Consider the following 24,253-nt stretch of genomic DNA (forward strand, 5'->3'; position numbering starts at 1 on the left):
GTTTTTATCCGGAGAATGGACTTGAAACCTACCTCAACAGTCGCGCCACCTCCAACGCTATAGAAAGCACCGAAAGCACTGTAAAAATCTGGATCTGGTCGAGCAAATCCCCCACTTGCGGAAAGCCATCGGATTTGCCCTGTGCATATGAAAGCTTTAGTGTCATCCCATGATGAAATTCCATCTAAAACCCTTTTCTGCCCTTTCGCGGTGTTTCATGAATACGCAACATCACTTGGGACACATTCGATGAAGATCCAGACTTCGGTGATTATTCAGATATCTTCATTCCCATCGAATTGGAGCGCGGGAATCTATCTGTTGGTCAGGCACGCGAGATTTCCACGGTCCCTTCCGAGGTGCCCTACGTCGGTGCCCTAGGGCGCCCTTATTTCCTGATCCATTCGTTGATCCTTCCAAACGCGCGCGAGGTATTTTAAGTTCCCTATGCAGTACTGGGCGTTCCGAAGGGGTGGCAACGAGCCAAATGGTGATCAACGGTAGGGTTGAAACGTGATCTGCACAGATTTTGCGTTGGGGCTATGGGGAACATCGGTTCAATCGTTTCGACTTGGAGATTCGGGAGTCTAGAGGTATTTAATGGACGCTGTAAATTGCTTTCACTCCTCACAATTCACATCTTGACGATCTACCACTACTTCTACTTTTTATTCTTCATATTACCTTCTCTTTTATTATAATGCGCACTTCGCAGATCCTTTCTCTTGCCGTCGTTGCTCTTCCCATCCTTAGTGGCTTCCAAACCGCTCCTTCGATGGCCCTCGCTGCTCCCATAGGTGAGATCCTTCTTTCACCATCGTTTGGACCGTTCTAACATTTATCACGTCGACAGAGATCATCGAAGTCGTACATCACCACCATCACCACGATGACCAAGGGAGCAAGGACATTTCACAGTTCTTGGATGAGGATGTTTACGTTCAGGAGCGACCCCATCGCCTCACACAATTCTTGGATGAAGAGGCGTATGCCGCCCAACTTCATGACCACCATCATGCACACGACATAACTGAGTTTACGGACGAGGAGGTGTATGCCGCCCAACCTCATGACCACAATCACGTACACGCCATAACTCAATTTACGGACGAGGAAGTTTATGTTCAGGAGCAGCCCCACCGCCTCACTCAATTTTTGGATGAAGAGGTGTATATCGCGCAGCCTCATGACCCCAATACTGCACACGCCATAACTCAGTTTACGGACGAGGAGGTTTACGTCCAGGAGCAGCCCCACCGCCTCACTCAATTTTTGGATGAAGAGGCGTATATCGCCCAACCTCATGACCACCATCACGCACACGACATAACTGAGTTTACGAACGAGGAGGTGTATGCCGCCCAACCTCATGACCACAATCACGCACACGACGTAACTCAGTTTACGAACGAGGAGGTGTATACCGAGAGCCACCATCACGCCAAGCACGGTCATAAGAGCAATCTTATTACTCAGTTCTTGGACGAGGATGCGTACGTTGCCTCGGCAAGCCACCACGCTGAGCATGAACGCGACAGCTCGGACCTCGTCACCGAATTTTTGGATGAGGAGGCCTATGTTGAGAGCCACGCCGATGACCTTTCCCAATTCCTGGATGAGGATGTGTACCTCAAACATAACTGATTATTTAATCTCATGGTACGTTCCCCTGTGGCGTCTTGGTATGGGACCTGAACTGATTTGTTTCTGTAGATATCAATGCGCGGTCTATTTATCTTATTTTATTAGTAAACTACCCGAGCGCCATATGCTCAGTCCCATCCTTCAATTAATTTAACAAAGCAATGCCGCACTCTTTATAATACCGTCCTTATTATAACTATCGTATGCAGCACTAATACGTATCACTTAATTTTAACTAGTAGCTTAGCCTTATCTCATGAATACAACAGTTGTGACATATATACCTGGCGGGCAATACGCGACTGATTGGATCAGAGATCAAATACTAACACCGACGCCCACCATGAAGATTAGGAATCCGACTCGGAGCTGGTATCCGTGACTCGAACCCGGATGGAGAATCGGAGTGTAAAGTCACCATATGCATTAAATCTCAGCGGCTATGCATGAATCTAAGCGCCACGTTTTAGATGGAAGAGATCTAGCCAGCCTTTGAAACGCAAACGCGTACGACCGTCTCGTGGCCCAAGGAGATATAGAGATTCGTGATAGGAGGGAACAACGTCATGATTTGCGCTCGATGAAAAGCTTAGCGTTCATTTAGTAACGATCGATGAATAGACGTGGACCTACGTCAAGAATGCTAAGATTGTAGAAGCGAAAATATATTTCGTCAGGTAAGCCTGCTCACCCCATGGTGCTATACGCTGATTGGCGCCTAGGAATAAAAGTCTGAGTCACGAAACGAAACGGAGCGGAGCATATTTGTAAGGTCAGGAAAGCTCGAGTCATCAAGAACTAAGCCTGAATAGATAATAACTTGGCGGATCCTGGCGGCTGCACCTATCCAGCCAAGGGTCAAAGATGAGCAGAAAGACCAATTGGAAGGGAGTTGTCCAAGAAACGTCAGGCCTCTCCGCTCATGCCGAGTGGAACATATTTCAGCAGGCTCTGCGACAATGACCGTTCGGGTTTCACAAGCGTGCCTCGGGAAAGAAATAGGAAGAGGATAAATCCATGAAGCATAAGGAAAGAGCTGCTCACAGTCGACGCCCATCCTCTAAGAGCGACAGAGAGCGCAGGGGATATGTCGGTGGTCGGCAATTTGTCGGCTGCGCGGCAGCGGGATGAGCCGGAATGGGGTTTTCCCCGGACCCCGCACCGTGAAAATGATATACCCCTTCCATCTATCACTGCGACGATGTCGCAATCGCCCTCAGCAGCCCGTCCAAGTACCCCAGAATCTACACCTCTCGACGCTTACTGAGCCGGAAGTGGCTCTCAAAAAAGCGTCAAAATGTATCTTCGAGTATCGAGGGTCGACTAGCGTCCTACCCCGCCCAGCGGGACCAATTTGACAGAAAGAAATCTTGTCGAAAGGGGCCCGTTTTTAGGGTCTCGGTCCGTCACATGTTAACTGGGTAAGAGTGGAATCGCTCCTATTTAACATCGGCTTGCTTTCTGACGAGGATGTTCCATTTGCTTGTCCTTCCCCCCCACACCCTCCAGCCACGACGACTTTGACCGCATTCCACCATGTCACGATCCGGTAACAAGAAACCCGTAGGCTTTGCGACTCATATTACTGCAGGAGGGATAGCTGGAGCCTGTGAAGCGGTGCGTACGAGGTGGTTCATTGTCGTTGCTTGTGCTGATTCGAAGGATGCGTCTTCAGCTGACATGCCAACCCTTGGATACCATCAAGGTGCGAATGCAGTTGTCCAAGTCGGGACGAGCACCAGGGGTGAGTTTCTGACCGCTGTCTCCAGCTTGACGGACATCTGAATGGTACTGGATAGACAAAACCAAGGGGCTTCTTCGCCACTGGTGCACACATCGTACGGAGAGAAACACCTCTGGCTCTATACAAGGGTCTTGGAGCCGTCCTCTCCGGCATCGTCCCCAAGATGGCCATTCGTTTCGCTAGTTTCGAAGCCTACAAAGGCTGGTTGGCGGACAAGGAGACGGGGAAGACTAGTCTTGGGAATATTTTCATCGGTGCGTTAATTATCCAAGTTCTCCATTAGCCGCCGGTTGAAGGTTAATCCGCTCGGCAGCTGGTCTTGGTGCAGGAACGACAGAAGCCGTTGCCGTTGTAACACCTATGGAAGTGGTGAAGATTCGGCTGCAGGCACAACAACACTCCTTGGCTGATCCGCTAGAGGCACCGCGGTATCGGAACGCTGCACATGCCGTGTATAAGATTGTGAAGGAGGAAGGAGTGTCGACACTCTACCGTGGCGTGTCGCTCACTGCGCTGAGGCAGGCGACGAATCAGGGAGCGAACTTTACGGTATACCAGGAACTGAAGAAGGCATTCCACAGGTACCAACCTGATCTCCCCGACTTGCCATCCTGGCAACACATGTTTATCGGTCTTATTTCTGGCGCTGCTGGGCCAATGTCGAATGCACCGATAGACACTATTAAAACTCGTGTGTCTCGTCTTCTTCTGATGCCATATCTCTGATTGACTTTGGTTGACAGGTCTGCAGAAAAGCACCGCAATCCCCGGGCAGTCGGCATTCCGCCGCATCACTATCATCGCAGAGGATATGTGGAAAACTGAGGGTGTGAGATCGTTTTATAAGGGTATTACGCCGCGTATTTTGCGTGTTGCTCCCGGTCAGGCTATAGTGTTTGCCGTGTATGAGAGGGTCAGCAAACTCATTGAGCGTGTCCAACCCAAACAATACGAAGAGCACAAGTACACAGAGTAGATTGTTGGTGAGTATACCTGTCTGGAGGACGTTGTGGGGAAATGAACAGAATAATCGGATGAACACTTACGCATGAACTGCCGTTCCTCAAGTCCTACTTAGAGGTCTCATCGGAATGTTTTATTACGAGGACCTGTCGATAAGAAGTAAACACGACACGAGTTTTTTTTTAGGAATTATATACGTGTTACGAACCATAGGAAATAGTACAAAAGCACATGAGCGCCTATCACGGAGCGCACATGTGTCAAGAACACCTATCAAGATGGTAAGTCGGGAAGAATGCCTCGACCGCCCAGTTGCCTGCAGCAACGGAGATGGTAGTCTCTAATTTCACGTAGCAAAGTAGACTTCAAGGGACAATACCTGCAAGGCCAAAGGAACTGCGGGCAAAGTTTCTGGTACATGGAATTGCTCCCACGGAACAGATATGATCCCTGCACGCCGGCCCTGTCAATTATCGTTGGTTAGAAGCATGCTGCAGTAATAGAACGTCCCATCACCAACCTTGGTCTTTAGATGGCCTTTCAACAGCCCATCCTAACGTTCTTGCTTTGCCGTTTGAGCTGGCTGTCGTACAGTTAGAGTTACGAGTGCAATGTTGTACATATTTTACGCGATACCACGAAGCCCTTTTGAGAACAAGGTAGACTCATGGCGGTGAATGTTGACAAGGGTTTGAAGTTCGACACGAGGCCGGCATTCGGACCGACATTAACAACGATCCAATCTCGGATATTTGTTGGAGTTTGTCTTTCGAACAATGACATGAACGTCCCCTTGTATTTCGATATCCCTTCCTCCTTTCCTCCACCACCTTCAACCATCCCGCCCATGCTCAAGCGGATGACGGACAAGATTGGGTCGCACTTCCACAAGGATACGCCCCCAATGCAGGTGCCGTCGTCGCCCTCCTCCTCCCTGGCATCGTCATCGGTGTTCTCGCAGTTCGATAGACGACCTTCACAGGCGACGACACGGACATCGATGAGCGAGCAAAGTAAGCTGGAACATAGAGACAGCATTTATTACCCCGAGCGAGAATGGTACCCACTGTCCTACGAGGGACCGCGTCAGAAGGGTTCCTACCGGTTAGAAGATTTTATAATACAAAGAACTCTGGGGACAGGGAGCTTTGGACGAGTGCACCTCGGTACGTTCCTTGATTTTATCATGTTATCACTATTGTTCGTTAATGTGATCATCAGTGCGAAGCAGACATAATCTTCACTTCTACGCCATCAAGGTCCTGAACAAGGAACGGATAGTCAAAATGAAGCAAGTTCGAACATACGAATAACGAGCATGGTATCCTCGAATTGGTCCAACATCCCTTCATCGTCAATATCTGGGGCGCCTTCCAGGACTCTTCCAATCTCTACATGGTCATGGACTTTGTTCCCGGCGGCGAGCTCTTCTCGCTGTTACGGCGATCTAATGTACGTCACCTTCCAGGATAGTTTCTGATGTTACTCACTAGTATACAGCGATTTCCTGAACCTGTCGCCAAATTCTATGCGGCTGAAGTCGCACTTGCCTTGAACTACCTTCATACGCACGGCATCGTCTATCGCTGACCTCAAGCCCGAGAACATCCTTCTAAACCACGACGGTCATATCAAAATCACCGACTTCGGGTTCGCCAAATCGTGTAGATACACCTATACGTTATGCGGCACTCCAGACTACATCGCTCCCGAGGTAAGTCGTCTTCGGTTCACCGTAACGTGAGAAATCGCTGATTATCTCAAAGGTTTTGCTCCATGGTCGTTACGGCAAGGGTGTCGACTGGTATGCTCTTGGTGTCCTCATCTTTGAGATGCTTTACGGGCTCCCTCCGTATCATCAACCCGACAACAACACCATTTATCTATACGAGAGGATTGGTCGCGGTCCCCTCCATATTCAATGGCCAGCTGGCTTCAGTGAGCTCGCCAAGGACATCATCATTCACCTGATGGATGTTGAGCCGACCAAGCGATATGGCAACCTCCTCAACGGTGCCCGGGACATCTTCACGCACAGCTGGTTTGTTGAAGTCGAATGGGATAGAATGGCAAATAGACAGATCACCCCACCTTATATGCCCCAGATGACTGGTGAAGGTGATGCTAGCGCGTATGTTATGCATTTTTCCTGTGCCCGTTTCGGCCGTTGACTTAGCTTCCCCTAGTTTTGAACGCTACCCTGAAGACAACGCGTCGTTGACCTATGGACAAGCCTCTCTTGACCCTTTTGGATATGCTTTCCCTGGATTTGAATATAGAAACCCTGGTGCCCAATAGTTGGTCTCAGGTGACGTGAAGGCTCCCCTTCCTCAAAAAAAAAAAGTTCAGCGTTGATTGCTGGCATGTCTGTCTATTCAGTCAATTATACCTGGTGGAACTTGTTGTCTATTACAATATTTATTCTCGTCGAACTCCCTCGCATTTTATGTATATTTGGCATATCATCCGTCCCCTCGCATATTTGTTGTATCGCTGTGTATGTCGTTGTTGTAGGTTTGTACACATAGTAGTCGTAGTTGCATTGGCAAGCAATCCCTAGCAAGGGAATAGAATACATTCGCTCTGTAATTTTTCAATCATAGTGTGCGGTAGGTAGGTAGGTAGATATTATACGGCACGGTCCAACGGGGAACGTTGGGCGTAGATAATACAATCACGTACTTAATTATCCACTGATACTCTCAACCGAACCCAAGGCCGAGCTCACGGTCAACTTATGCTGCTGGGTAGAACCTAGGGTCCAGTTGAAGGCCTCCGGGGCCTGCTATCTGCAACCCTCATTAAGGTCGATACAGTTCATGTAACAAATTCTTAAGCCACTTAGACTAAGAAGTGTTCTAGGATGCTGTCAAGCAAATCCCCTTGTGTCCATTCTGAATCCATACATCTTCTGAGAAATGACAGTCGATGACAGCCGTACAATCTTGAAACAAGGCGACACCACAACACTCGCTAAGAGCTGCTGGCGCTGGTATCCCTTATCAGCCAATTCAATTTTGCCACAATCACCACGACAATCAATAAGATTTTGAGAGTCTCTTTGACAGACAACCACCACCACAGGTTCCATAATCTGAGATCTGAAAAAAATTGTTCCTCATCATTTGACCGACAGTCGATATGAATTCATTTCGCTCGACATCCTAATCTATGACTATTAACAGTGCTTTTGGAAGACAGCATGCACCGGGTCTTAGCCGTTCCATGTATCGTTATGTTGGGCATACATAGCCTGATAGGTGTAGAGGCAAGTGGAGCGTACAACGTCCTAGTAGAGGCGTAAGGAAAAGGTTAAATGACTACGGCTGAAACGCACCAGGAACAGCTCATATGTTTTCATCGGTTCACCCGTAGGCTGCGCCTCTGCCTGCTGTTCACACAGAAATAAGTCCACCAGCAAAGAATGATAATAATTTTGCGGCGCGGCTGCTGTGGTCACTAACCTGTTTTCGCATTTCTTCCTCATGTCGAGCTAAGGCCTGTCGGGACAGGACACTTCAGGGGGGAGCTCTTACTTAGAAGGTAAGACTGACCTCTGAAACAGGACCATCAGTGTTTAGATGGTAACAAAGTAAAACGGAAAGCGCACCTCTACCAGCTCTCATTGTGTTGTTATGGGTGCTCACTATCCCAACCCCGGCATATATTGTTCAGTCCAACTAATGAGTATACTACGCCGCGATGGATAATATCCAAGATGGGAAGCATGTTGGGCGCAATGGCACTGGTTAAAGTTAAGGAGATTAGCGTCACACTGTGACATGTCAAAGCCAAGCCTTCTCGGGGGATCCGGACCGAGATCGAGATATCTTTAACTTTGCTTCTGGGAATTTTTCGTCAATTGAAATGTCATCGAATAAATAGTTGGAGAGCTAATGCAATTTCTATGGCCTGCACGTTGTATTGTATCGGAAATTTGGCAGGTTTTGGGTATATTAATGTCCTTAATGCTACAATCCTTAACGTACTGGCTTCCAGCAGGGAATGACGGACTCCAAAGGCGCAAATCTCAAGATCAATTACCAATGTCCAAGGTCAATCACATCTCGGTCAAACCCGATTTCAGTCCAGGCATCTACACCCTCGACGGTAACACCATCATCACCAAGCCCGGCAAAGCCGACGCGGTGGTACACCTTTGACGCGGCAGGGTTGTTGTGAGCAACGTACAAGGCAACCTTGTCTTTGGTCATGAACAAACTATTGAAAGCACAGTCAGCCCGCAACGAAATCAAGGAGGGTGAAACGATGACTCACTGTTTGCAAACTCGTCTAACAAGTCGCTCGGCACAACCGCGACGGCGGTAATCGGGGTTGGTATACACCTTTGTTATTGTTGCAACCGCATCGCTGTTACGGGTGAAGGCAACGATGGATGCGATGGAACTGCGGTCTTCTCCTTGCTGTCTGATGCGATGCACCCAAACTTGATTTTGTCGGACGAGGTGAGTGGCCTCCTTCAGGGCGCCGGCATCATCGAGAACGAAAGGTTCCTACGGATAGATGTGATGAGCAACACTGGGCATAGCGAGACCATGTCGAACGTGCTTACTGATTCACTAGCGAAACCATAGCATAACCTAGCGATCTCCTCGATGTCACTGGGGACCGCCAGGCGTAGCTCAAATGTGACTCCCGGCACCATCGTTGCTTGCCGATAGCGGAACGTCGCCTTGGTGCAGAAAGACAACTTTGCTGCATAGTAGGGTTCCTTGATGTGACCGACACCTGTGAGTTGAGTCCACAGTTTTGCGAAATGGTGGGCGATCGCGTCGGGAGCGAATACAGAATAGACCCTGGGGACAGGGACCACTCTATAGAGCTCTTTGGCAAGGAGGGACATCGGTTGGCGAATGAATTCGGCAGTGAGGCTATTTGTAGGGCAGGTGGTGGTGATGAAGATGGGATATTTCCCCATTTCCGTGGTCGTGCATGACAGGATGAATTGCGCGCGAGGTTGGGGGTCGGAGGTGAAGTGGACGATCCACACCTGTCCCGGTTTGGGGGGTTGGCCCGACTGCTCGGCGGCTCGGCACTTCAACGCGTGAGGGAATAGGACGTTGAAGTTGGTGTGGTTGCTCTCAAGATCATGCGACACGTCGTGAAGCAGATCGGTCGCAGAGGTATAAACCTCAGTGAAGCTTTTGGAGGCGATGGAGGGCATAGGTAGATAAGACGAATTGATGAGTGGGCCTTGTGGTTTGTTGAGATGTTAGCAAAAGCAGCAATCTTTATATACCATTGAAGATGCTGTAAACAGTAGCTGTTGATCCCCCGCTCAATTGCAGAGTCACATTCGTCTAGACGAAAGTGAGCCAGATTTGTGACAAATCTATCCCCGTAAATTGCTACCGCCGCAGGATCATCAGATCGAGGTTATAAACTATCTCATACCTTCCCCTTGCAGGATGAATGGTACATTTGTATCCAGGAAACCATAGCGAGCCGCGGCTGTGAATCCCATACTGAAACGTGATCGTGATCAAGGCAAGCACAGAGCAGCAGAATAATTCACAGTTCGCAGCTTCGAGTCAAAATAGCCGAAACAAAGAGACTAGGCTGCATCTACAAGGGATTCGTTGTCCCACACAAGTCATTGATGAAATTGCGATGCTAGCAGTGGTGAGTCACGGAGACACAGAGCTGTTCCTGCCTCAAGGTTGTAGAAATTGGAAATGTCCTCAAAGGAGTAGGTTGGTGAGTCGGAGGCCTGGAGCTTGAAGAGCTCCGAGGGAAACACGGGACGATTAACAGCAGCCAAAACGTTTTGGAGGTTCAAGTTGTGGATGGCAAATTCGAACGTATAACCATATTTAGTGTTCTGTTCTCACGCTTTGTTCGTGGTCGACCAGCGGTCAGTGTCTCTGTTTCCTCTGTCCCTGCAATCGTTACCGCCCTGGCTTGAAGAGAAAATTTTTCGGTCTTTTCCCTCGCGTATAATTGTGGAAGATATGGTGAGATCTTCACGTTATGCACCGGCGCTTCAGGCTACTGCACTTATTTAAATTAGCGCCCACGGCAGACTTGCGGCATGCCGCAGACGCCAGCTGTGCACTCGCGGCACACAATTTGGTACTGGCGACGACCTCGGATAATCAGATACAGGTGTCTTGAAACATTGGTGTTGTCTTTGCTGCCTGCAAGCTCTCCAATCTCAATTGATGCAGGCGCTCCGACTTGTTCGATGGCAGTTACTATTGGGGTCGTAACAACATACTTGGGTATGGAATGCCATCTCTTTTCGTTTAAACTATCAGAATCTCACAGAATATTCTGTCAACGTGAACTTGGTTGATATTCCAAGTCTGCAAAGCAATTCAATTACATATTGTAGTCGTGGATTCTTTACCCCCTCAGGCTCCTCAGGGACAGTCACTGCGTACCTTCAGCTTTCGGCGTCATCGTAACTCTTCGATGATCAGAAATGTTCATGCATGGATCCTATTTTCTTTCGGCGCTTAACCGGCGGCTAATCGGATTACACGCTTTGCTTTTCTGTTGCTCCCCACCTTCGCCGGACTCCTTTCAACTCCGATTCGAAGTCCTACATCTTGTCCTCAGAATCCTTAGGAACTATACACCCTTTGCGCTTTGATATCTCCTGAAAGATCGGAGGGATGATATTACACAGGTTTCCTACCACCTGAGGCGGCAAGTTGTAGTAACGTTCATCCTTTCGTGTGTCAAGGACTTACAACTTCTTCATACCTTGTCTTCTCTTCAACTACTCCAAAACTACCTCGTGCCATCTGGCATAAATCATTTCAAATATCGCCTATAACCTAGTTCGAACTCGGTCAGGTTAAATCACTGTTGGGCTGTTTATTCTGAAACTCTTTCACCTGGCGTCGGTTTTCGAGCCAAGATGAACAGCCATAAGCGACCCAAAACATGATGTTACAGTATGCCCACGACGCCGTCTTTGGATCTGAAAACTTAGGACGCCCATTTTTTATCTAGCGTCTCCACCGACTCACAGCCCAAGTCACTAGCAGATGAACCCCAGTACTGGCAATATTCCAACTCATGATAGGAGATTGAGCCCATGCTACGGGACTTCGATCGTAGTGCTGCGATACAACTACCGCGCCACATAGAACGATGGTAGACAGCTCTGCATCGCAATATTCTCTCTCAGACAGACAATGCATACATGTTTACGCCGGGATAATATTTTAGTGAGCATATTTCTTCAAACCCTCAAAATTCCTCATGCTGTGCAATGCCTAGGCTCCGACTATGGTACAGTCATCATAGAGACCATAATCCTCACATCAAAGATGCACAACGAACCTACACATTAGGAGCCGCAAGGCTTTGAATCTTCAATTGAGCTATATCTCGGCAATCGACGCTCGGATATTACACACTACTGGATATTTCTCCTTTGGAGCTGCTCTATCTCGACATATGATTAGACCATCACTTTGGAAACTGGCATCTAGAATGACAATATCTAACCCTGCAATTGAATATTTAAATAATCATATAGTTTGGTACGATGGGCGCGGGACCGACACATGGTGTGCAGCCGTATGATAGATCGAGTAAAACGGCACATTAACGTGTACCAGAAAAATATTGCCTTCACACGCTGATTGGCATTGGCTACGGTTTCATCGACAAAGCTGACACTTACTGCTATCAAGAATCGCCCTAGCAGAGGTGTGATCTCAATCCGGATCCGAACCGCGTCAATACTACAGTAGTGTGGGATGATCCTCCATCAAGGGCGCGACTGCCGCGATGATCTACCCAAAGAGAGCTTTGTTCCCATTGTATAAATATATGATTAAGTGTCGTTATTTCGGAGACATCAGAACTGCGCGTCAAGGCTGAGCAAGGGGAAACATTGGCATGTGTATTTTACAATACGTGATGTCTTTATTCTATAAACATATACACTAGACCCGTTCTCATGGTCGAAGCGTGTTGGAAACTTAGCGCTAGATCGATTCGTAGGCGCTCCTCTCAGGCTCTTAGAGTCTATCTAGCGCTCCAGGAATTCGTATTAACGTACTACTGGGTGTGCACTTTCCGAAGACCAGAAGCGCCAATTTGTTTTGTTTAGTGAGGCATAATTATAGACTGTAGTCCAGTCCCAGTTTTCGTCGCAAGTCATCCTAGTCTACCCGAAATTGGGTGCGATCGCTGTATTGAAGAGCTAGCTAAACTAAGGAGACATGTGCGACATCCAACGACATCCCGCTAGTATGTACCAACTTTGTTCGGGATCTATGGATTGCTTGCTTTGCGCCTCCCGCTGCCTCAGGATCATTACGTATGGTGATTGAAAACAACCATCCGGTGGTTTAGGAATAAGACCAGGTGTATGGCAAAGCGCCAGGCCTTTATTCTGTTAAGGAAAGCGGCAACAGATGCATCATTATGCGAAGGCTTAACGTTTGATATCCTGACATGACTAACAAGACCCGGACTGCTGAGCTTGTGGGACACGCAGGTAAAAAAGGACAGAGTGCTACACCGAGAACAGATACCCGGATATGAAGATAATTGTGAGAAACAGTCATTCAATCAAAGCGCGTAGAAATTTCCACGGACTGAGGCACGAGGAGACATGATAAGATAAGCTATAAGTTGTTTGTATCGGCGATAGCCTAAGAAAACCTTTCGGAAGTATCGAAAATCTAGGGATATGTTTACACGTGAGAAGGGAATGTTAAAGACGACAAGCTCTCACTTCACCTGTCATATGTTCCGCGCCGCTGTATGTCCTCGGACTTCTCCAAGCTCTGATGAACCTTTGAACTCCATCACCCAACGTTCCTTCTGTACAATTTGAGATATCACCTCCGTTCTCCAGGTCGTATTTGTGGCACACAGGAACTCCTTGCTCTCAAAGGCAGCCAGATCTGCCCATTCATGAAGAGCGAGATACTGCGGAGCTCCCATCTCCTCCGTCGTCTCCACGAGAGCAAATCTCCGAGAAGATAGCCACGAGGGAACCTTGCTGAGAAGATGGATGTGCTCTTTCGTATACCAATCGTTAAATTGGGTTTCGGTTGCAACCGAGGGCGTCATCGCGTTGATGACGAGATAATGGCTATGAAAAGAGTGCGGCTGCTGAACCGGATTGGTCCAGGCTTCACCGTATGGTTTGTATAGTCGACAAACGACGAGATTGGACCCAACAATGGAGTGAAGGTTATTCGAAAGCTCTCTGAAATATAGAGGCGTCGACTGAGGTACCATCAGAACTGAGAGTGGACCGTTATCGATTTCAGAGTATAGGAAAGGGTCTGGAACTCCAAGCCGGAGGAACGCAGCTGAAATCTCTTTTTAAAATTGTCAGCCTGGATACGACTGCCCATAAAGGAGATTACCAACGTTTCCAGTCCACAGATCGCCATTCAAGTATTATGAGGAGCATATAGTGCGACTCCCTTTCCATCACAGGCCAGAATTTAAAAATTTGGGTCGTAATACAAGTGGTACAACGTAAGGTTCGGCTATCGATGGTCTGCCGGCGGCAGCGTTCGTGCCTTCGGGACCATTAAAGAGGACATCAAAGCAGGATACCCAAGAGGGCATCTTACAGGAATCATGTGAGCTGAGCGCCATGCTGGAACGAACCCGAACTTGACCAGTCCCAAATTGCACCCAAATACCTCAACATCGAAGATGAGCAGGTGAATCTCATAAGATCTCCGACTGGCTCTCCAGTTACAGATCGTGGGCGCCATGTTTGAGAATACTCTGACTGATGAGGTCTTAGAGAGCAATGGAGCAGTCCCGCTGTAACATTTAGAAGTGATATCTGACTAGAAACTAGTCATCGTACCGTATCATCTGCATCATCATGAAGTAGGCACGAAGGAGATTGATTGAGCTGTTTCTGTCCATCGCTTCTGTTTTTAATTGAGCAAAGAGATCACCAAATAATGACATTATCTGCGATGGACGGCTACAATGGTATGAACAAATCTCGTTAGTGCTGCGATTTGAGTTAGCATTATAGCACCCCAAACCAAAGCTCTGGTGCCGCCAGGAAGAGAACCAGACATCTTCGGAGAATGATCGGAGCAAAGAGCATCTTCCATTTGATCCGATGAAGAATACTATCCTTGATAGGTCATTCCTGTAGTCAGTCGGTTTACCAGATGACGAGCAGGACGCATGGAGGACAAGGAAGCAATAACAATACGTTGCAATACATTAGCCATAGACTGTAGGATGCCTCGAAAACAAAATTGGGATGGATGGATGCAATGGTTAGGATAGAAAGGACAGATCCGAAGCTCATATCAACGATCATTGATCAAGGAGCGGGCGCGAACACGCATGAGGGTCAATAGACAGGAACCCGGGAGTTTCGCATCAAAGACAGACACTTTCTGTCTCACTCTGTGTGGCCGTATCCCTGGTTCGTATCTAGTAGATCATACCTGTCGGACGTATTTGTTCCAAGCGCTCGGAGTGGTCTCGAACCGACATATAGCCTGAAGAAATGATTTCGACCGGAAGAAATTATAGCAGAGCGGTGAGAGTTCCATCATCATGTGCGTGTGAGCACTACACTCGCCTTCGATGCTTCTAAAACGCCATGATAAGTTTCCGCGGTAGCGACTTATGCACTTCTACGCGTAAACCAATTGAATGGCATTCCTTCGTAGTACCGATGTCAAATAGGCGTAGCATCTGTACGCCGTGACACGCCTGGATTTAGTGCATCCTCTCACATTATCCCGTTCGCCATCTCTTGGATCCTTGGATCTTACTCAAAAGCCATACCAACTAGAGTACCCGCCCCAAGTAGCTCCAGAGAGTAGTTCGGAAGCTGACGAGCACATGGACGTTTCCAGCATCAACCTGATCATGAGCTTTGGTACTCCCCCGTCTCTGTGAAGGGAGGGAATTCTAAACAGTCGGATGAGACCGTTTCCCTCGACAGGTTGGAGATGCACAGCTACTCGCTGATCGATATATCCGAAGGGGAGTTCGAAATATATCACACTCCGCAAGCAGTGCGTCTGTTAGTGCTAGAAAGACAAAAGAGACATGCGACCGTATATTGGTATAATGATCCTGTGCATAGGGTGGTTTTATCGACAGTCTGGGGCCTTGCGCAGAACAGCAGCGAGTAGTTCCGGACTCCTGGACTTGTCACTAATACAATCCCTGGAATGTTGGTTTATCTGAGCGTGATTTGTTCCCGTGCAGCCCTATGGGAAGGCTACACAATTTTGCAGCTGTTCGGCCAATATATCCGGAACTGGTGTTCATTCATAGACACACACGGTTGCGAGGTCGCAAGGTCGAGAGCTGATGAGTTTCATTAACGGGATGATCATCCTGCAGATCCCGCATCACGCAGTGCGCACTCGCAGGATGAAATGTACGGCGGATTCCACATCCGAAGCAGGATAGAGTATCCGCATGGAACAAAGGGCCGATTAATGAGAGGCGGGTGAACCAAGTATTCGCTGTTTAGCGTTATGCGCCTATCCGGCAGGGATGGTCATGACTCCAAGTGACCGCCACGCGACGAATCTTCTACGTGAGCGAACTGGGTCCTGTCATTTGATACCACGCGGAAGGACTCTGCAGGCCTTTGCGCTCCCAGTACTAGCAAAATGGGCGAGCGTAGAAGCGCGAAGAGTAGGCTTTTATGAACTGAAACTCGCATCCTTTCAACGAATCATTCCCGAGAGTAGCCAATGCTTAGGCCTGAACAGGTAGTATTCTTGCTAGAGAATATCTCCGGAACCTGCTCGCACTGGGACAAATCATCCAGTTATTCCCTTCAAATCGAACGAGCATTCTCTGAGAAGCGTTGCATGACACAGGCATCGCCGATCTGAAATAAGCAGTTCTAGCATTCCTCTCGTCTATGCAGCCTGTTGTCCATCTGAGACCGCTACCTCCACTGGCGCAGAACCCAAACGTTGGCTTCAGGAGCGGGAACGATCCATTTCGGTGTCGTCCGTAGACAGAAGCCTCAGGGCCAAGTTAAAGTGTGGCTACGACAAAGTACTTAAAAATAATTTTCAAAAAAGAGGATGTACTTACGACAATAACGAGCCGCATGTCAACTTTATTGCCAGTTCTTCAAGGCCGAGGGTGATACTCTAATAATATCATTCAGGTTTCAGCCAAACATTCTAGAAAGGCGTTAAATGAGTTATGCATTACCGGCAACGAACAAGTTTGGTACCTTGTATTCAGTGGGTGTCGTCGTCTGTACATCTCATGCAATTTTCAAGGTGAAAGCCTCACCCAGCTCATTGTTCTCTTCTTGAAGTAGACGAACAGTAGCGATAATGAGGAAAGGCACGATTAGCAAAAAAAATGTTGATAAATCGTGAAAAGAGTCAGTTGTTGCATAGTGCAGGCGTCGCCAAAAAGGCCTAGGCTCAGGTACAGCCACCCGGCTGTCCCCGATGCCGACTTATCTACCTCCACGTGATTTTATCTGACGTCACCAGTCATCCAGGGCAGTGGGGGCACTGCCATTTTGGGATGCTGTGCTAGTCGGGTACTTAAGACAGGCTGGGCGCTATCCATTCTTTGATTTCAACTTCCATCTCAACAATCAACAAATCTTTATCGCAATGTCTTACGGTGGTGTATGTTCTTCTCTCACTACGTGCCGGAATGCGTACTGATCTCAACAGTACGGAGCACCCCCAGGTCCGCCCCCTCCTGGAGGAGGATATGGTGGATATGGCGCGCCACCTCCAGGTGGACCGCCGCCGCCAGGTGGAGGATATGCATACGGTGGAGGGTTTGCCCCGCCACCAGGACATCAAGGACCTCCTCCTGGAGCCGATCCTCAGTGCGCAACTTCACCTAGAATAATATACGAAAAGAAACTAATTTCCGTCTTTTGCAGACTTTGGAACTGGTTCAGCGCCGTTGATACCGACAGGTCAGGTGCCATTACTGCGAGTGAATTAGGTGCGTCTCTCGCGCCGTTCAGTGGGATGTAAGTGACCCAAACGACACATCAGAGCGCGCCTTGATCAATGGCGATTGGACTCGTACGTCAACATCGAAGCTTCAGATCATAAGATTGTCTTTAACACTTCTCCAGCCTTTGACTTGGATACCGTGAAGCTTTTGATGTCGATTTTCGTTCGTCCATGGCTCCTAGAAACCATCGTCTTGTTATCTTATCGACACTTCTTAGGACACTGATCGCAGCGGAACCATCGGATTTAACGAAGTACGATCAGTCGCTCATTGTTCAATGGGACTCTAAATCTCACACTTATGTTAGTTTGCCGGTCTTTGGAAATATATCAAGGCAAGTCGCGCCATGAACTTCCCTAAAACTCCCTTCGTTTACACACTGTCCAGGACTGGCAAAATGTTTTCCGACACTTCGACCGTGATCGTTCGGGATCTATCGATGGAAATGAATTGCGAGATGCTCTGGCCCAGTTTGGGTTTGTCGTCGTATCCCCTCCTCCATTCCCGTCTAAATCTCGGCGCAAGGTACCGACTATCTCCTCCCCTTCTTGATTTAGTCCAAAGGAAGTACGGTGAGTAGATTGGACTCGGGAAGGTTATGGAAAGCTCTGACAGGTCGACCCTTCTTGGGGAAGATATTAAAGCATCTTCAGTTGCCGGTCATGGTCCGGCTCCCGGCATATCTTTCGATCGTTTCGTTCGCGCTTGCGTTGTCGTGAAGCAACTCAGCGAAGCATTCGGACGCCTGGACACCGATCGCGACGGATGGATCCAGATCAATTACGATCAGTTCATGCAGACAGTACTCAGTCTACCTTAAGGATTAGCAATTGCGAATGAAGAGAAGGCCAAATAAGAGTGTGCGATTATTATAACGTTAATAGTCAAGATTTAAGCTTATGAACTCTTCTTAACAATATGTCCTCTTCATGCTGTCCATCTACTTTCTGTTCCAAACTCTGTATGTACGGTATAATGTATGAACGCAAAAAAAGAGCAAATGTTTGTCAGTGTGTACGTAGCTTAGGAGAAGAAACTTGTACGATCGTATCAGGGCAAGGAGTAACAAGTTCACGCACAACCAAGGAAGAATAACGAGCTGGCAGAACACTGACAAAGAGTGTGAAGTAGTGGTTCACGCTTTGGTATGTACTTTGTCAAAGTATCGATAACACCACCTGTTTCATGTCCCAAAAGCCAGAAGAATACTCGCGCAATGCATCCATTCGTTTGAAGGAGAAGAATGAATGGCTTAGAATGAGATGTCGATGTGGCAAAGAAAATCAGCTCTAGCTGATACACGTTCCACGAAATTCAAGCCGACAGTGAGAGGAGTGAAAGGTACCACATGCAGATCGAATTCGAGGTATACGATCCTATACATACACGCTCCTACAAATGTCCATTGTTACCACACATAAAAGCCTCGTCGGACTTTAGTAGGTGTAGTGGGCGTTCCAGCAAGAAGGAGTCGTAGTACTTCTTGCCATCCTTCTTGTCATCTTTGTCCTTCCTGTCGTCCTTGTCCTTCTTGTCGTCCTTGTCCTTCTTGTCGTCCTTGTCCTTCTTGTCATCCCTGTCCTTTCCATCCTTGTCCTCATCACAGTCGTCCTCCCAGGTCAGGAGGTCGATGATCTCCTCGAAAAGCTCACAGATGAACTTCTCCTCGTTCTCTTCCTCGGAGTAGACTAGAACAAACCGTTGAATAAAATCGAAGAAGGAGTGAGCGTAAGACGTACCCTGGCAAGAGTTACATTTGTCGTCCTTCTCGCAAAAGTCCTTGCAGTCTGAGTGGACGTCAGGAAAAATAATCATGGACGAAAATAAAACCGATGGGCTTACCAAACTCGTAGGTGTCTTTCTTGACATCCTTGTGGTCGTAGGGAGTGTACTTGCCCTGGTTCCATCCCTTGAAGTCCTGCTTGTGCTCGAACACAGGCTCCCAGGTGCAATCCTTGCGACCGTTGCCATAGTCCTTGTTGTCGTAGTCTTTCTTGCCATCGCCTTTGTGGCCATCCTTGCCGTCGTCGACACCACCCCAGGAGCCGTCCCTAGCCTGGACGGAGGCGGTGAGGGCGGGGACCGCGAGGGCCGCGAGAGGGAGGAGAGTAGCAACTGAGAAACGCATCGTGATGGATAAGCTGGTAGTAGACGAGTACTAGATAGAATGATGTGTCTGTCTGGAGAATATTGGCGATTTGAGGTCCCTTTTATATCTTTTCGAATGCCAGAAAGTGCTTCGCGACGTAAGTGATGCCTCGACCAAGAATGAAGTCAGCAAGCGTCATCGAGAAACAGCACCAGACACATGATGAGAAAGATTTGTGGCGAAACGCAGCCTACTCCAAGACCTGCTAACCCGCAAGGGAACCTGCTTCAAGTGGCGGCAACCAAATACGGTGAAGGCGGGAACGTCGGTCTCAGACGAAGCGGCCTACAATCACCTTGTGGACATAAGATATTTCGGGTATGCCAAGGACAATCGGTAAAACTAGATTCTAAACGTTGGTTGTAATTTGAAGGTCGGAATTCGCAGTGGATATTTCCACTGAGGACGAGAATTTGGAGTCGCTGATGAGGGGGGATCGGAACGCGACGGCCAAGTATAGCCGCTTCAAAGTCGGCAGAAGCCGAACTCGCGTTTTGTCTCGTTGAGTCGCGTACCGATACCACCGAGGGCTCTTCACTATTTGGACAACGGATTTTCTCCTTCTATACGACGAGATGCCTTGAATGTGCTCAGAAGCTCACTGGCAGCTAATATTAATGCCGCCCTGACAGAACGGTCCAGGTCTTTCAAAGGAATTTCTGTTTGAAATTGCCAGAGGTCTTTGACTCTGCCCGTATAGGCGTTATGGATTACCTAGCGACTCACGATTCGACTTGGCATGTTTCGTGTCTCTGTCGTCGCCGTAATACTGATGCAAGCCAAGGATTACTTGTTCCGCTGAGAAACGTCGATATTTCTCGTCCAACATGGACTTCGGCGTAATTGCGTACACGACTACCTTCATTCTCCACTCCACGCCCTTGGCATATCTGAAATGTCTTTCTCAGTGATCAACACTCTCGCTTCTGACGAAAGCAAGGCTGGCCGCTTTCCAAATTTCCCCGTTCTCTCTGAGACCGATGTTCCTCGCCTGCACCGTATTTGGTTACCGTCACTCGAAGTGGGTCCCCTTGCGGCCTTGCAAGTCTTATTTCTCTTCTTCGACGGGTGGATCAGTCCTCGTTTTCAACGGGCCTCGGACTCAGCCGAAGGCCTTGCTCATACGAAAGGTTTCTAAGCTACATGGCGAGTACTAGCCTTAGATATATTCAGAAATTCTAGGCAATTTAATGACAGCTGATACAAACTGACTGAACGTTCATGTCCTTCGGTATGTCGAGGCCTAACACTGTCATATATGCGTTATGGAATATCGAGCAACCGGCAACCTCGATCAGCATGTTTCGGGTTTGATGTCGCCGTGACTGTTGAGGCCTGAAGCCTGAAGAGCCACAACTAACGAGGAGCACTTGTTTCCATTGGCATGTCTCGAGTATAATTCTTTATGAGCATCAATTCCCACTCTCCTTCCGAAACTGACGCTGGTTGTTCTCTGATCTCCCCCGTTCCCTTCGAGACTGACGTCGTTTTTGGTGACTATCACTTGAAGCAGAATCTCTTACGGCTTGGCAAGTCTTTGATTCACTCACGGTCACCAAACGCCGTCTTTCTATACCAGCTGGAGCTGTTTCTACATGACGTTCTTCAAGTTCAGCTCGTTCAGTGCAGTTGATCGAAGTAGCCGGGGGTTTCCTGGCGTCCGAAAAGATATAAAAGGGACCTCAAATCACCAACATTCTCCAGACAGACACATCGTCCTCGTCTATCTAGTACTTGTCTACTACCAGCTTATCCATCACGATGCGTTTCTCAGTTGCTACTCTCCTCCCTCTCGCGGCCCTCGCGGTCCCCGCCCTCACCGCCTCCGTCCAGGCTAGGGACGGCTCCTGGGGTGGTGTCGACGACGGCAAGGATGGCCACAAAGGCGATGGCAAGAAAGACTACGACAACAAGGACTATGGCAACGGTCGCAAGGATTGCACCTGGGAGCCTGTGTTCGAGCACAAGCAGGACTTCAAGGGATGGAACCAGGGCAAGTACACTCCCTACGACCACAAGGATGTCAAGAAAGACACCTACGAGTTTGGTAAGCCCATCGGTTTTATTTTCGTCCATGATTATTTTTCCTGACGTCCACTCAGACTGCAAGGACTTTTGCGAGAAGGACGACAAATGTAACTCTTGCCAGGGTACGTCTTACGCTCACTCCTTCTTCGATTTTATTCAACGGTTTGTTCTAGTCTACTCCGAGGAAGAGAACGAGGAGAAGTTCATCTGTGAGCTTTTCGAGGAGATCATCGACCTCCTGACCTGGGAGGACGACTGTGATGAGGACAAGGATGGAAAGGACAGGGATGACAAGAAGGACAAGGACGACAAGAAGGACAAGGACGACAGGAAGGACAAAGATGACAAGAAGGATGGCAAGAAGTACTACGACTCTTCTTGCTGGAACGCGCACTACACCTACTACTAAGTCCGACGAGGCTTTGTATGGGTATTGACCATGGACATTTGTAAGAGTGTGTATGTATAGGATTGTATACCTCGAATTCGATTTTGCATGTGGTACCATTCACTTCGGACTTGAAATCAGCGGGACATGTTACAACCAGTGTTCATCTCTTTTGGTATATTCTCACTTCAGCAACATAAAGTACCTCATCTTCGTCTTAGTATACATTCACCATAATTCCATCGCGTCTTTGCTGTCAGCTTTACGGTGGAACTCCCGACCACTTCTGCAAAAGCGTAGGCAAAGGGCAGTTGCCAGCCTCCTGCAATAACCTCAGTATATCTCGGGCAGTGACCGGTTCATACAAATTATAGCACCTACAGACGTATAATTAGAAAGATCGTTGGATCGTTGGAGTATAAACAAGACTCACGGCCTTCATCCTTTTGGGTCACAATGCGGCTGCACAAGTCTCGTGTATCCCTCAGACGAGTTTCGAGGGCTGTCCAGAACAGTTCTGAAAGGTACAACCCGTTCGGGGATGGTTTGATATGAACCGGTTTCGGCGGTTCGCCTACCAGCGCGAGGTCCGGTGGCACTTCGACATGAACCAAGAGTATGTTAGCATTGGATGAGAGATATCTGGATATGAACAGTTCAGCAATATCATGCCCTAAGAGCCAGTCTTGGTCGTCCTCATAAAAGAAGGCTATGGAAACCACTTTCAGGGACTGGAGCTGAGGAAGAATTTTGTCCGAGGTCAGTAGCTGGATTAATCTTGTTGTTAAATACACTGTGTTCAGCGTAATGTCCAAGCATGTGTGCTTGGGTGCCCGGTTAAACATGTTGTATAAGGCCATGTCTGCGTTGAGTGTAGTGGCCAACTTCAAGTTCCGTATTGAACAACGTGAACGATCCAAGAAATCGCGGAATATGCGTCCGAATTTGTTATCTGCTTCCAGATCGGCCCTAGCAAAGGTACCGTCGATGCAGATTTCCTCCAGTGAGGGTAGTATGGCTATTCGGAACAGCGCTAGGTCCGCGACACGAAGATGTCGTAGAGATGAACACACAATGAAGTGGCCAGGCTCTTCCGGTTCCCAGTTACATTGCCTGGACATACGCAGGAACCGTAGGTTGGGAGTGATGGAGAAGACAATCCGGAGATCATCCGGCTCGATAACATGGTTTATATAGAGGTTTGTTATCTGGGACCAAGGAAGGGTAAATTCATGTACAGGAGATAGGCTCTCTCCTAGGATCAACTCCCGCAAACGAGGCGCATCCTCGAAGACACGGAAATGTTCCCAAGAAACTTGAAAATGCCGAGAAGACAGTTCCAGCTGCTCCAACAACGGAAGACGGCCCCGAATCTGCCCATATATATCCGCACGGTCCTCGTCAAGCTCGATCAACGCGCGCTTCCACCTGTAACTTGTGGGGATTACACATTCGAGCAAAGCATGCCTATTTTGAATGTTGGAGCTAAAAACCACAGAACGGCAGCCGATGCTCAACTCGGCCTCGCGAGATCGGTCCAGTATAGTTTTCAACAGCGGCGGCCGGCTTTCCATCCATCTACTCCATCCAATGTTGAACCGAGCCCATAAAGATGGGGTCGACAACACCGTTGTCCTCCAATGACGGCAAACACCACCAAGCGTGCAAAGCGTGGCACAGACGCGTGTCATGTCACCAGAGAGCTGGTTCCAATGGCCCAGGGATGGGATGACGATCGTGTACTGGAAGATCTCCGCGAGAACCTCTGGTGGAAATTTGCGAAAGGCCGATATCAGGGCAGCGTGGCTGTCTGCGACGCTTTGAAGACGGATTCTATCTTCTTGCGCCTCCTTCAACATAGTTTTAATGTGCTGAATTTTGTCGTCCTGCGCAGAAATTGAGGCATGCACCCCTTCGAGGTAATGGCTAACGGGACTAGCATCCGTCACGGATGCGGCGCCATTGACAGAGATCAGGTCATGGAACGGGGATGGTTTGTTCGTGAGCCGGGGTGCATTGGTGTCAAAGCCACATCTGGGGCAGGGCTGAAAGTGTTGTTTCATTGAAGTCTGTGGCATCACAACGCCTACTGATTGGTTTGCGTCAAGATGGATAACTACTAGATAGATACTTACTATGGGACGCTTTCATTAGTAGTAGCACATATCATTGTCTGGATTAAGCTCGAGGTTAGGGTAACGCCAATAGTGTTGTGAAAGGCCGGGCCGGGCCGGGCTTTGGAGGCTTGGGCCGGGCTTGAGCAGGTTCAGGCTCGCAAATTTACGAGCCCGAGCCCTGAGCCCAAGCCCTACAAGGCTCAGGCCGGGCTCGGGCTTAAGCCCGGGCTTATCCCTCATAATACATTTCTGCCTATCAGGACTCA

At 48.5% G+C, this 24,253-nt stretch overlaps 9 protein-coding genes across 9 annotated transcripts; 5 read left to right on the forward strand and 4 right to left on the reverse strand.

Moving 5' to 3' along the window:
• Positions 1–541: 541 nt before the first annotated feature.
• EV420DRAFT_319305 (uncharacterized protein) lies at positions 542–2,030 on the forward strand. Its single transcript, XM_060481695.1, has 3 exons — positions 542–797; positions 854–1,659; positions 1,714–2,030. Exons 1-2 carry the CDS (start codon positions 701–703, stop codon positions 1,642–1,644), a joined length of 888 nt encoding a protein of 295 aa, XP_060331621.1. The 5' UTR covers positions 542–700; the 3' UTR covers positions 1,645–1,659; positions 1,714–2,030.
• An 867-nt stretch (positions 2,031–2,897) lies between these two features.
• EV420DRAFT_319399 (mitochondrial carrier domain-containing protein) lies at positions 2,898–4,554 on the forward strand. The gene is made up of 6 exons (XM_060481696.1): positions 2,898–3,065; positions 3,154–3,261; positions 3,320–3,388; positions 3,444–3,642; positions 3,702–4,079; positions 4,132–4,554. The coding sequence occupies exons 2-6, from the start codon at positions 3,181–3,183 to the stop codon at positions 4,362–4,364; spliced, it is 960 nt and encodes a 319-aa protein (XP_060331622.1). The 5' UTR covers positions 2,898–3,065; positions 3,154–3,180; the 3' UTR covers positions 4,365–4,554.
• A 567-nt stretch (positions 4,555–5,121) lies between these two features.
• On the forward strand, positions 5,122–7,112 carry EV420DRAFT_1539988 (kinase-like domain-containing protein). Its single transcript, XM_060473062.1, is given in 7 exon segments — positions 5,122–5,517; positions 5,573–5,646; positions 5,669–5,803; positions 5,852–5,929; positions 5,949–6,065; positions 6,118–6,482; positions 6,538–7,112. The coding sequence occupies 7 exon segments, from the start codon at positions 5,133–5,135 to the stop codon at positions 6,647–6,649; spliced, it is 1,266 nt and encodes a 421-aa protein (XP_060331623.1). The 5' UTR covers positions 5,122–5,132; the 3' UTR covers positions 6,650–7,112.
• A 1,263-nt stretch (positions 7,113–8,375) lies between these two features.
• On the reverse strand, positions 8,376–9,750 carry EV420DRAFT_319471 (uncharacterized protein). Its single transcript, XM_060481697.1, has 3 exons — positions 8,925–9,750; positions 8,630–8,865; positions 8,376–8,572 (listed from the first exon to the last, which is right to left on the reverse strand). Exons 1-3 carry the CDS (start codon positions 9,534–9,536, stop codon positions 8,392–8,394), a joined length of 1,029 nt encoding a protein of 342 aa, XP_060331624.1. The 5' UTR covers positions 9,537–9,750; the 3' UTR covers positions 8,376–8,391.
• A 3,331-nt stretch (positions 9,751–13,081) lies between these two features.
• Positions 13,082–13,763, reverse strand: EV420DRAFT_1642380 (uncharacterized protein; the record flags this gene model as incomplete). The annotated part of the gene is made up of 2 exons (XM_060477359.1): positions 13,082–13,668; positions 13,721–13,763. The coding sequence occupies 2 exons, from the start codon at positions 13,761–13,763 to the stop codon at positions 13,082–13,084; spliced, it is 630 nt and encodes a 209-aa protein (XP_060331625.1).
• A 3,181-nt stretch (positions 13,764–16,944) lies between these two features.
• On the forward strand, positions 16,945–18,549 carry EV420DRAFT_1678100 (uncharacterized protein; the record flags this gene model as incomplete). The annotated part of the gene is made up of 10 exons (XM_060479173.1): positions 16,945–16,957; positions 17,024–17,168; positions 17,226–17,290; positions 17,344–17,373; positions 17,427–17,467; positions 17,523–17,558; positions 17,613–17,639; positions 17,693–17,781; positions 17,831–17,877; positions 17,941–18,549. 10 exons carry the CDS (start codon positions 16,945–16,947, stop codon positions 18,123–18,125), a joined length of 678 nt encoding a protein of 225 aa, XP_060331626.1. The 3' UTR covers positions 18,126–18,549.
• Positions 18,412–19,501, reverse strand: EV420DRAFT_319513 (uncharacterized protein). The gene has a single exon (XM_060481698.1). The coding sequence runs from the start codon at positions 19,319–19,321 to the stop codon at positions 18,698–18,700; it is 624 nt and encodes a 207-aa protein (XP_060331627.1). The 5' UTR covers positions 19,322–19,501; the 3' UTR covers positions 18,412–18,697.
• A 1,706-nt stretch (positions 19,502–21,207) lies between these two features.
• On the forward strand, positions 21,208–21,985 carry EV420DRAFT_319738 (uncharacterized protein). The gene is made up of 2 exons (XM_060481699.1): positions 21,208–21,604; positions 21,656–21,985. The coding sequence occupies exons 1-2, from the start codon at positions 21,328–21,330 to the stop codon at positions 21,889–21,891; spliced, it is 513 nt and encodes a 170-aa protein (XP_060331628.1). The 5' UTR covers positions 21,208–21,327; the 3' UTR covers positions 21,892–21,985.
• Positions 21,961–24,024, reverse strand: EV420DRAFT_1540016 (uncharacterized protein). Its single transcript, XM_060473063.1, has 3 exons — positions 24,006–24,024; positions 22,304–23,939; positions 21,961–22,247 (listed from the first exon to the last, which is right to left on the reverse strand). Exons 2-3 carry the CDS (start codon positions 23,931–23,933, stop codon positions 22,204–22,206), a joined length of 1,674 nt encoding a protein of 557 aa, XP_060331629.1. The 5' UTR covers positions 23,934–23,939; positions 24,006–24,024; the 3' UTR covers positions 21,961–22,203.
• Positions 24,025–24,253: the final 229 nt, after the last annotated feature.

Source organism: Desarmillaria tabescens, assembly GCF_030435595.1.
Source record: "Desarmillaria tabescens strain CCBAS 213 chromosome Unknown EV420scaffold_15, whole genome shotgun sequence".
Taxonomy (NCBI): Eukaryota; Fungi; Basidiomycota; class Agaricomycetes; order Agaricales; family Physalacriaceae; genus Desarmillaria; species Desarmillaria tabescens.

Coding starts and splice junctions, on each gene's coding strand:
- EV420DRAFT_319305 (XM_060481695.1), top strand. CDS start 701: ATGCGCACTTCGCAGATCCTTTCTCTTGCCGTCGTTGCTCTTCCCATC. Junction 798..853: donor GGCCCTCGCTGCTCCCATAG/GTGAGATCCTTC, acceptor TCACGTCGACAG/AGATCATCGAAGTCGTACAT.
- EV420DRAFT_319399 (XM_060481696.1), top strand. CDS start 3,181: ATGTCACGATCCGGTAACAAGAAACCCGTAGGCTTTGCGACTCATATT. Junction 3,262..3,319: donor TAGCTGGAGCCTGTGAAGCG/GTGCGTACGAGG, acceptor ATGCGTCTTCAG/CTGACATGCCAACCCTTGGA. Junction 4,080..4,131: donor GATAGACACTATTAAAACTC/GTGTGTCTCGTC, acceptor TTTGGTTGACAG/GTCTGCAGAAAAGCACCGCA.
- EV420DRAFT_1539988 (XM_060473062.1), top strand. CDS start 5,133: ATGAACGTCCCCTTGTATTTCGATATCCCTTCCTCCTTTCCTCCACCA. Junction 5,518..5,572: donor CTTTGGACGAGTGCACCTCG/GTACGTTCCTTG, acceptor TGTGATCATCAG/TGCGAAGCAGACATAATCTT. Junction 6,066..6,117: donor CAGACTACATCGCTCCCGAG/GTAAGTCGTCTT, acceptor ATTATCTCAAAG/GTTTTGCTCCATGGTCGTTA.
- EV420DRAFT_319471 (XM_060481697.1), bottom strand. CDS start 9,536: ATGCCCTCCATCGCCTCCAAAAGCTTCACTGAGGTTTATACCTCTGCG. Junction 8,866..8,924: donor ATGGTTTCGCTAGTGAATCA/GTAAGCACGTTC, acceptor ATCTATCCGTAG/GAACCTTTCGTTCTCGATGA. Junction 8,573..8,629: donor GTTAGACGAGTTTGCAAACA/GTGAGTCATCGT, acceptor TGCTTTCAATAG/TTTGTTCATGACCAAAGACA.
- EV420DRAFT_319513 (XM_060481698.1), bottom strand. CDS start 19,321: ATGGCCACAAAGGCGATGGCAAGAAAGACTACGACAACAAGGACTATG.
- EV420DRAFT_319738 (XM_060481699.1), top strand. CDS start 21,328: ATGGCCACAAAGGCGATGGCAAGAAAGACTACGACAACAAGGACTATG. Junction 21,605..21,655: donor CAAATGTAACTCTTGCCAGG/GTACGTCTTACG, acceptor GGTTTGTTCTAG/TCTACTCCGAGGAAGAGAAC.
- EV420DRAFT_1540016 (XM_060473063.1), bottom strand. CDS start 23,933: ATGAAACAACACTTTCAGCCCTGCCCCAGATGTGGCTTTGACACCAAT. Junction 22,248..22,303: donor GACCCAAAAGGATGAAGGCC/GTGAGTCTTGTT, acceptor ATACGTCTGTAG/GTGCTATAATTTGTATGAAC.